Raw genomic sequence first — 11,445 nt, forward strand, 5'->3', positions numbered from 1 at the left:
CCATTTAAGGGCTCCTTTGATTTAAAGGATTTGGATAGGAATTTTGAAGGATTGGTATTCTTAGGAATTTTTCCTATGTTGATTGTTTGATTCATAGGATTGAATCCTATAGGAATTTTTTCCAAAGGAATTTTTTGTACTACTTCTCAAAGGATTTCTAGCATCCACTCAAACCTCTTTGAAAGAATCTTTTGTTTTTCCTATGATGCTCAAACAACCTAAAACCCTATAGGATTGAGATGAGCATGACATTTCAATCCTATGTTTTTCCTATTCCCATGTTTTTATAATCCTGCAAATCAAAGAGGCCCTAATTCTTCTCACTTCGACGTTACCCAACAGCCGCAAGTTTCCTGTTGCTTCGGACCGCCAATTCAAGAAAGCGAAGGGTGTTCTGTAGGAAGATACCTTCCCAAGGTTTCCACGCCATCACACACACACATATACACGCGGCTCGCGAGCTCGCTTCAGAAAAAACCAAATCCTCTATTCCTGCATCGCCCGCATCTGTTCGTCCCCCCTCTGCGGCGGCGGTGGCGGTGGCGACGATGGGGCTCGAGATGGAGCCGATGGCGGCGGCGATCGGCGTCTCGGTGCCCGTGCTCCGCTTCCTGCTCTGCTTCGCGGCCACCATACCGACGGGCCTCCTCTGGCGCGCGGTGCCGAGCGCCACGGGGCGGCACCTCTACGCGGGGCTCAGCGGCGCCGCGCTCTCCTACCTGTCCTTCGGGGCCACCTCCAACCTCCTCTTCGTCGGGCCCATGGCGCTCGGTTACCTCGCCATGCTCCTCTGCCGTCGCCGAGCTGGCCTCGTCACCTTCCTCGGCGCATTCGGCTTCCTCATCGCATGGTGAAACCCTCCCTTCCATCCTTGTCTACAGGGGTCATATACCGATGCTTAGTTTCGGGTGAATCATGAATGTTGGATTCATGTTTTTTCACGCCTTCATTTTGGGTAGAACAGGGCAGGAAATGTACAGCTAACAGCAGCTTGTTCGACTAGGAAACCAGAGGAATTGTAAGCGGATCTGCAGATGTGGCCGAGCCAGAGCGTTGGGCCATCACAGGGTTAAACAGTAGTTTATTCTATTGGAAAACCACAGGAATCGTAAGTGGGCGGCATGGAGCTTTTGATTCTTCTGATGTGGTTGGAACCGCAGCACGGACGATTTCATGTTGGAGCTGATTGAAATGATTTCCAACTTTTCTCTGGCTAGCCATGTGGTGCTATTTATGATTAATAGTTTCAAGGTGAAAATGAGATCTTGTATTATCTCAGGACGACTTTTCTTCTATGCCTGCAAAATTTTGGACTTCTGATCTCGTAAAGATTGCAATGAATACATATAATGTGATTGTTGAGATTTTACCTAAGTACCTTAGCAGTTCCTATTGGAGAATTTATTGGTTGTGTGCTCATGAAGCATTAGGGCACCCCTTGTTAGTCACGTGAACCAGTTTTTTCTTCTTTTGAAAGATTAAGTCTGTTTTGGTGGTACTATGATGCGATTTATGATCTGTCACACCGAGGGGTTGAATTAATATGACCTATGTTTATTTGGAAGGAAATTAAGGGAAGGAAGAAAATATTTCCCATCCAAATATCCCTGACAAAGACTCCATCTGGATAATGGATGCTGTTTGGTTCACTTAGAAGTTATTTATTCTAGCTGGAGTCATCCAAACCCACATAATTTTTCATCAACTTCATCAATATTCAGGCATAACATTTCTGAAGATGGTTATTCCATAATAAAACACACAGGCTTGACACTTAGTGATGTTTTATTCACCTTGAGAACTTATAGTTGAGTATTTAAAACTGACTCAATGAAGTATGAATGCAGGCATTGCCGTATTCCTGTTCCATTATCATTAACATTGATGTTCTGTTCCATAAGGCTCCGACTGAAATTTACTGTAAATAGAAAGGTGCAGCTATTCTTTTATTTCCTAGTTATTAGTGTGAATCAGTGACAATGAATGTTGAGTGGTAATTCTAGTTACGTTCTTGTCAATATTGATGCCTCCTCACCATCCTCTTAAACTTCGATCTCTCGTATGGTGCAGTTAATTTTTGTGTTCACTACCTAGAAGTTTAAATTAGCGGTCACAAGTGTCTGAGTAATCATTCTAATTTGGTTCCTGTTTCATTCCCTACTGAAACAAACAAGTTACGGATTATATCAATTTGCCCATCTTTCACATGGAGTAAAGTATCCACTTTGTCTATATAGCCCGTGTCGGACCAGGCACCCATATGGATTATCTAGACCCAAAATCATGACCTTTAAAATACGCTAATCACACACTCATTCTTTCCATTTGTAGAAACTCTTTATTTGGCAACTGTTGTATATCATCGAGACAAGATAAAAATAACAAACACTTAACAATAGGTCTAGTTCAACGGGCAGCCAATGCGTTAGTGAACTTTCTTCACTTTGCTGTTGAAGATAATGGCGTGTCTGTTTAATTCTTTAAATGTGTAATTGATTCAAAAAAAAAAAATATCCATGGATGCAATCCGGTCCTTCATTCGTAATGTTACAATGTAATATTAATATAGATGAAAGGAGTTTCTTGTGTATTCTAAACATAAGATGTTTCCCACCTCTTAGCACTAGCAACGTCATTCTGCTAGATTAAATTATGCTAATGCCAGCAGGCTTCCTTGGGGACATGTCAATCTCTTTATCCCACACCATAAGCTAGTTTTAGAGCACTATAGGAAGGCCATCAAAAGCAGACTAAGAAGAAAGCTCATTCGAAAAAAGGGCATTAGATTCTACCGCCATGCACTACTGAGAAGATTAGCCGCAAAGCACCAAAATCCTAAGTATCTTCTCGACATGATCAACGTTTGTCTCCTTGTTGGTTCTGCTACAATACCAACTGTGGCCCTAATATTTTTGGTTGTTGCAGTCACTTGCCTGTTTCATCTGTGGTATCCTAAGTCTGTTCTCTTCTCCGAATTTCTGCTCTTTAACGAATGGCTATGATTCCTGATCTCCCCTACGTGATATTTTTCTAGTGTTTTCCCTTTTTGCACGAACATAGGTATTAGCCAACTTACTCTGAGCACTAATTGTTTCAATGTTCAAGCTAGCTTTGACACGTAATCTACTTGCATGAAGGATAAACTGGTTATATATTGTCGGCTAGTTCTTCACTTTTCAATGTTGTGTTTGCTACTGTTTCCTTTTTGGCCCCATAAGAAGGGTTCCCTTCTATTCCATATGCAAAATTTTGAAGTGGGACGAACCAGCTACCTAAGTTGGAAATCCAATAAGTAAATTATTTTTAGCCATGGACAGGGGTGCGTGGGAGTTAGCTATTCATGCACTTTTCAATGTTGTGTTTGCTACTGTTTCCTTTTTGGCCCCATAAGAAGGGTTCCATTCTATTCCATATGCAAAATTTTGAAGTGGGACGAACCAGCTACCTAAGTTGGAAATCCAATAAGTAAATTATTTTTAGCCATGGACAGGGGTGTGCGGGAGTTAGCTATTCATGTGCCAGAACCATGACTTGGTTTCAATATCTTATGGGTTTCAACTCTAGTCTACCCAACTTGTTACTTTAGGCCAATTTGTTATGATGGATAAGCTGGCGAACAATTTGGTGCTGAATTTTTGCAATTGTACACTGTGAATGTATTTAAGTTTACCCTCATACTACATACAAATTAACACATTCGGAGTTACTTACATTTTTTTTCTTGTTGTATAGTCATGTCTACTACATGAGTGGGGACGCGTGGAAGGAGGGAGGCATCGACGCAACTGGTATTGTATAATGTTTTATTATTGCTTGTGCTTATTTAAAGTTAAACTAGTGTTCACCATGCAATTTTTGAGTGCGTTTCTGACTTACATATATGGAACATGTTCAAATTATAAGATACATTTTAAGAATTTTGAATCCCTAATATTATCTCATGACATTTTACCATTTTTTCTTGTGTGGTCCTTCCTTGTAGTTAACAGTGTTCTCTCGGGATATTGTTTAGTAGTCAAAATGATGCCTTCTACCGAGGGACAGGTGTAGCATCCCTCTTATAAATCTAACAGTAGTGAAATAATTGGACATAGGTTATATGCAGGGAGTAACATAATAGAGTGTATGCAGGTACTCCCTCCGTTCTGAATTACTTGTCGCAGGTATGGATGTATCTAGATGTATTTTAGTTCTAGATACATCCATTTCTGCGACGAGTAATTTGGAACGGAGGGAGTACAAAATAAACCTCAGCTCTTACTTGTGGTCAACCCTCTGCGAATAACATCAAGCCATGTCCCTATGCCTTCTCAGAATTCCTTTCTTTGGTTGCAATGCAGGTGCTTTGATGGTTTTAACGTTGAAAGTCATTTCATGCTCAATGAACTACAGTGACGGTCTCTTGAAGGAAGAAGAGGGTCTACGTGATGCTCAGAAGAAGTATCGCTTGGCTAAGTTGCCTTCTCTAGTCGAATATTTTGGTTACTGCCTCTGCTGTGGCAGCCACTTTGCTGGACCAGTATATGAGATGAAAGATTATCTTGAATGGACTGAAAGGAAAGGAGTAAGTAGCCTTTGTCTACTTTGGGTAGGTTTATGCCATGTTTTGCTTCATCCTGATTTTGTATGATCTTCAACAGATATGGGCCGGCTCAACTCCTTCACCATTATTACCTACTCTGCGTGCTCTAGTTCAGGCTGGAATATGCATGGGGTTATATTTGTATCTGTCACCTATGTTTCCGCTTTCACGATTTAGTGAACCTCTATATTATGAATGGGGTTTCTGGCACCGGCTCTTCTTTCAATACATGTCAGGATTTACTGCTCGATGGAAATACTACTTTATATGGTCAGTCTCAGAAGCTGCAATTATTATATCTGGCCTGGGTTTCACTGGTTGGTCTGATTCTTCTCCCCCAAAACCCAAATGGGACCGTGCTATAAATGTTGATATTCTGGGCGTCGAGCTAGCTGGAAGTGCAGCTCAATTGCCACTTAAGTGGAATATTCAAGTGAGCACATGGCTAAGATACTGTAAGTTCTATATCTTGATATTCCAGTAGACCATCATTGTTATTAACTTGCTTTTTGGATGATATAATGCTTTTTCATCAAATTCTGGTGTTCTCTGTATAAACTAGATAACACAATATGGAAGCAGGTTGAGGGTCCTTTATGGATCACATAGCATCTATTTTGCTTACCAGTTACTCCCTCCGTCCGAAAAAGCTCGTCCCAAGCTTGTCCCTCAAATGGATGTATCTAGCACTAATTTGGTGCCAGATACATCCATTTGAGGGACAAGCTTTTTCAGACGGAGGGAGTACCACTATTAAGATCTGTGCAATCTAAGACTTGGAGAACAAGGAAGCACTATCTTTAATTCTGTTTTTATTAATTTCTCTAAAAGGTTCAGTATTTTTCTGTGTCTGTACAATGAAAAATTAGTTGATAGTACATAATGCTAGATTTTGGGGTCTGTAAATTGATTTTGTTGACCACTTGATGATTCTTTGGAACCTTTCGGTTGCCACTTTTTGTAGTGTGGATGAGTGAAGCATGTATGCCTGTAATTCATGATCTTTAGCTGATTTAAAAAATCTGTACATGCACATTATGCACTCATGTATTAGTAGTAATTGTCTCATCATTGACTCCTTGAGAAATGATCATCTCCTTGAAGTTTACCTTTGCGCTAAGTATGGTATGCACCAAGCAGTTTGTTTTCGTGCAAATGCCATGATTCGAGCGATCAGCGATGCACTTTGGTATACCTATATAATGTATTGAATGCCACACATTCACGCTGTGCTGTTATCAGTTGCATGAGCCATTGCTCCACTATTTTTTTTCCAGATGTGTATGAGAGGTTAATTCAGAAAGGGAAGAAGCCTGGTTTCCTTCAGTTGTTGGGTACACAGACAGTCAGTGCTATCTGGCATGTGAGTTTTTTTCCCCTCTCCACCTTCTTTATCATTAATAGTTCCTGTTCACTGTATATCGGACTTGTATCTAGCAGAGCATCCTGAAATTTGTTGGACAAACAGTAGCTAAATGAAACTAGAATGCTCTAGTGGGAATTTAGAGCTGCTATTGTCCTGGTAGTGGAACCTTAGTACCTGCCTTTCAGAATGGAGGCACTATGGGTCATTGCAAACTCGCATTTTCCCCATGATAATAACTGGCTTCACTTGTGACGTATTAATAACCTTTTTCCTCAGCAAGCTGTTGCTTGTGATGATTGATACTTAGCCAATCCAGCAAGCTGTGGCTTGTGATGGTTAATACTTGGCCAAATTTCATATTACATGGTTTTTGTCCATTGGTCTGATTTTTACCGTTCTACAGGGACTGTATCCAGGATATATGTTTTTCTTTGTTCAGTCAGCGTTGATGATAAATGGTTCAAAAGGTAGCTCAATCCCTCCCTTCCCTGACATTTCTGAGGTGTACTTGATTGAAACTGTGTGAGCTTGTAATTCTGATTTGGCTTCCTTTTTTGATGCAGTTATATACAGATGGCAACAAGCTGTGAGCAATCCAGGCCTCCGCACTATCCTGTCTTTACTAAATTGTGCATACACCATGATGGTGCTTAACTACTCATGCATTGGCTTCCAGGTTAGTTTCATGCCCCTGAATCTGGCTATACTTTACCCTGTAGAAACTGAAAACACAATCTGATCAGTTCGCTTGTCTGTTGGCTAATAATCTGTGCACCTAAAATTCTCCCTTTGTTTTATTACTTTCTTATCTTTGATGATTATTATGCATATATGGTTTTGCAAGTATCATTTAGGTTTCACTTAACCAAAATGATATTAATCAAACTGTAGCAAAGCCAGGTTGCTTCACAAACTTAGTTTAGACAACTTAGATCTGCAAGTGTTTTAGTTTCTTAGCAAAGTTTCCATTTGGATCATGATGTGCCACCAGAATATCTGAAGATTCTAAAATGAGAGAAATATTTATTTTCCCATTACAAGCGCTGAGTTTGCTGAATTGCCATTGAACAAACGTACTTCGGTTATTCGCCACTGCACAAACACAACCTCTTGCCAATATGCCATCGCTGTTACCCTTCTGTTAATGTTAGTGTGCTTCTGTTAAATCTCAAATATCCGAAATATCTGTCACTATTTATCTGAATCCCAAAACTTCCCTGGCGTAAGGAGAAAAGAAAACGGCTTACCTATTCAGCGCCTGCTCCTGCACGCACACACCTGTTTCTTCTTGTTTCTCTCCCCCATGGACGCACCAGTAGAGGAGATGATGGCAGGGTTAGCTTCCGGCAGGCCTTCCTCCCGACGAGTCCACCAGCGACCATTCTGACTCCTCTCCCCGCCCCCTCCCAAATTACAGAAAACCTAGAGGGGAGGCTGTGGATAACTGCAAGACCTCAGTGACAGCTGCCTTTGCCGCGATCCCATACGCAACAGGCAAGGAGGACAACTTGGTGGCAGCGGGCACCCCTTGTGGCCCTCACAGAGAGAGCCAGCGACAATGACAGCCAGTGACGAGGTTGACATGGGTCCGTGGTCCCTGGATGCAATTAGGATACTGAAGGCGAGGTAGAAGAGGAGCGAGCCAACAATGGTGTTGTACTTGCCCCAGCAGCTGTCAGCGAGGAAGGTGCCAAGGAGGGGGACATTGAAGGTGATTCTGTTCCAGGTGTCGGGAAGCAGTGGTGCCGTGGAGCATGGTTCCGAGCTAGACCACCATATTCAGTTCGACTCCAGAAAAGGCGATGCTCTCCAGCAAACTCCAAACCTGCAGTTAGTCGCTGATATGAATGGTGTCTTTCCTAGATGCTAGATGGAGAGGAATCAATGGATGGGTCGTTGTTGGTTAATCGTGTAGACTAATCTAGCTCACCTTACAACTTACTCCCTCCGTTCCAAAATACTTGACTTCCATTTGTCCAAAAATGGATGTTCCTATATACTAAAACATGTCTAGATACATCTATATTTTAACAAATGGAAGTCATGTATTGTGGAACGGAGGGAGTACATGCCTATATACTTTGTTTCCTTAAACCGTTATGGCATATTGGCAATAAATTGTGCTTGTGTGATGGCAAATAAGCAAAGCACGTTTGTTCAATGGCAATTCAGCAAGCCGAGCGCGAGTATTGAGCACTAGAGGTACTAGAGCATTACTAGTACTATTAATGTTTTTTGTGGAGAAAGGAAGACGTGGGTTAAGTACCTAACATTCTTTTGTTCCTCCACAGTAGCTTTGAACCTACTCTAGTACGTGGAACTTATGCCTTTGTCAATCATCTTCTACATAAAACATACTAATAACATTTACAATGTTCTATGCTTTTGTTTTCCTCAAGGTACTGAGCTTCCAGGAGACCTTAGCATCCTACAAGAGCGTGTATTATGTCGGCACAATCGTTCCTATTCTATGTGTCTTGCTGGGCTATGTCGTCAAGCCCACGAGACCTGTGAAGCCGAAGGCTCGCAAGGCAGAATGAGGAACAGAGTGAATTGATCTTTACATAGATGAGTTACGAAGCTTCAATGGTGATTATGGCAAGATAGTTTTCAGTTTACTTCCATCTTTGTGAAACAATATCAAATTTAGCCAAAAAGGATAATGTGGTGGCTCCATTGTAATTGACCAATCATTAAAAACCTGTTGTTTCGTCGGGCTGATCACCCATTTGTTTTACCACACATGTAACACATGATTTTTTGGCCCTAAGCTGTATGTTATTCATTTACCTTTTCTGCCTGGCTCTATTCAAACTGATGTGTATTTTCACACCTTCCCATCGGCTCCGTATGGAGGTGTGAACGCTGTTGCTGGTTCATAGTCGTGTTGCACCGTGCCGAGTCGGTAGCAGCCGGAGCTCCTAGAACAAACATTCGCCTTTTGACCACTGCAGCACTCGCTTTGAACGCAGTTTTGGTGCGATGGCGGCTGAAGCTGAGGTCGAGACGAGATCACCGGAAAGACAGACCTTGGTCATAGACAACGAATGAGTTGGAATGTATCTGACGCGTCTTTCTGCTCGGGTCATATAAATGGTGCTATAGCGGCGTGAATCTATGGGTGCTCCGGTCCGGTCCAAGTCCGACTTAGCTGATTGATTGATATGCAGTGGCGGTGGTTCTGGCGCTGTTGGCCTCCCTCATGTTTGTCCAATTGTAGTTGTGCCGGGGCCACGGCAAGTGCATGCATGCATGGCCTGAAAGTGCCCGCTTGGTGCTCTGCTCTTCTGACGCGACCACTAGAGGAGAGGGCGGGCAGCGTAGTGTGCTATAGTGCTATGCAGGAAAAGGGTCAGTGATGCGACGTAGCGTGGCGCTGATCAGGTCGTGCCCACGACTGCTGGCTGCCCTGGTCGGGTTCCAGTTGCAATCGTGGTGATGATCTGATCCCGCACTTGTTCTGGTGCGGCATCACGAGTGGCGCATGCTTCGCAGTAGCAGTACGACAGGAAATCTCCTCTTTACTGTAGCACACCAGACAAGCAGCCGCTTCTTTAAAAATGCATGGATTTTGCTGCAGAAAGAGGTGGTTTTAGCTGCTACCACGTTCAGAGGATTTTTTTTACTTATTATAGCTAATATATGTAGTAGAGCGCAGCCCATCTTGCCCTTTGGTCGCGCTACCGTTGCGTTAGGCCAACTCCACCGCGCGATCCCAAGCGGACGTCCGTTTTGTCCTGTTTTTGTTTTTTTGGATAGAGATTTGGAGTCGTGTCCGGGCCTGTCCTGAAATGCGGTGGCCGTGCGCTCAGCGCGCGGCCGCATCCTTTTGCCCCATCCTGTCCGCCAGGGCCAAGAATTGCCCAAATTTGTATTAAAACTAGTTTCGAACCCAAATATTTGTCTGAAAATTAAAATAGTTTTACAACCAAGTCATAAAATGGACAAATACATCTATTGGTTGCCAACGTGATCCCACACGTGCTCAACCAAGTCATTTTGAAGATTCACATAAGTGTGTCAATCACGCATCTCATGGTGGAATTGGACAAACTGTTCAAATGTGGCCGGGTCTTGGTGCAGGGGCTCAATATTTTCACCTTGATAATCAAATCCTTGGTCGAAGATACTCTCATCACGCTCGTCCTCGACGATCATGTTGTGCATGATCACACAAGCAGTCATCACCTCCCAAAGCTTCCTTTCATCCCATGACAGTGCAGGGTTTCGAACGATACCCCACCGGGATTGAAGCACACCAAAAGCACGTTCCACATCCTTTCTAACACTCTTTTGCATTTGGGCAAATCTCTGTCTCTTCTCACCTTGGGGTTTCGAGATTGTCTTCACAAAAGTTGACCACTGAGAATATATATCATCTGCTAGATAGTATCCCTTGTTGTAATGGTGACCGTTGGTCTCAAAGTTGACAGGTGGGGAGTGGCCTTCTACAAGCCTCGCGAAGATTGGAGAACGCTGCAACACGTTGATATCATTGTGAGAACCTGCCATGCCGAAGAAAGAATGCCATATCCAAAGATCTTGTGATGCCACCGCTTCTAATATGACAGTGCACCCGTTAACATGCCCCTTGTACTGGCCCTACCAAGCAAATGGACAGTTCTTCCACTCTCAGTGCATACAATCTATGCTGCCAAGCATATCTGGAAAGCCTCTAGCTGCGTTGGTCGCCAACAATCTCTCTGTATCAGCGGCAGTTGGCTGCCTCAAGTACTCTGGGCCAAAGACCTCGATCACAGCCTGGCAAAACTTGTACATTGACATCAGACATGTTGTCTCACTCATACGCACATACTCATCCACCAGATCGCCTGAAATTCCATATGCAAGCATGCGGATGGCCGCGGTGCATTTCTGGTAGGAGGAGAATCCAAGCTTGCCAAGGGCATCCGTCTTGCACTCGAAGTATGGGTCATGAGCAACCACTCCCTCTCGGATACGATTGAACACATGCCTGGCCATACGAAAACGGTGACGAAATTTATCCGGCCTGAAGAGCGGGGTGTTGGCAAAGTAATCTGCATAGAGCAGGGCGTGGCCTCTCTCCCTGTTGCGGTTCAGGTTGGAAGCATGGCCAGGGACTGACCCCCTGTACCGAGGAAGCTGCCGTTGAATATGGTCGTGAACGACCAGTGCAGCCACCACAAGATCGTCATCATCCGACGACGAATCGTCCGATGAACAAATGAAGTGATGGTAGAAAAACTCGTCTCCACTGTCCATACCTTTGTTGGCAAAAGGTCAAACACCTTGCGCTCGTGGTGGCGAAGAGGCCGCGATGATCACCTCGACGCAGCAGGGTGGTTGCCGGCCGGCTACAGGCCGCTCTGGAGCTCTCGTCGGAATCTGCCTCGGCCACCGTGGTACGTCGCCGGCAGTCGTGTCCCCTCTGCCACCGGCAAGGATGATGAGGGCCAAACCTCCTCCGATCGACGACCAAAACTACGGCGGAAGCGCGGGCGTGGTGGCGGCCATG

General features: G+C 43.8%; 1 protein-coding gene across 1 annotated transcript; it reads left to right on the forward strand.

The window, feature by feature from the left end:
- The first annotated feature begins 465 nt into the window (after positions 1-465).
- LOC119317418 (lysophospholipid acyltransferase 1-like) lies at positions 466-8,744 on the forward strand. The gene is made up of 8 exons (XM_037591867.1): positions 466-850; positions 3,733-3,788; positions 4,341-4,564; positions 4,641-5,037; positions 5,860-5,945; positions 6,352-6,415; positions 6,512-6,624; positions 8,348-8,744. Exons 1-8 carry the CDS (start codon positions 549-551, stop codon positions 8,486-8,488), a joined length of 1,383 nt encoding a protein of 460 aa, XP_037447764.1. The 5' UTR covers positions 466-548; the 3' UTR covers positions 8,489-8,744.
- The last annotated feature ends 2,701 nt before the right edge of the window (positions 8,745-11,445 follow it).

This window comes from Triticum dicoccoides, chromosome 6A (assembly GCF_002162155.2).
Source record: "Triticum dicoccoides isolate Atlit2015 ecotype Zavitan chromosome 6A, WEW_v2.0, whole genome shotgun sequence".
Classification (NCBI taxonomy): Eukaryota; Viridiplantae; Streptophyta; class Magnoliopsida; order Poales; family Poaceae; genus Triticum; species Triticum dicoccoides.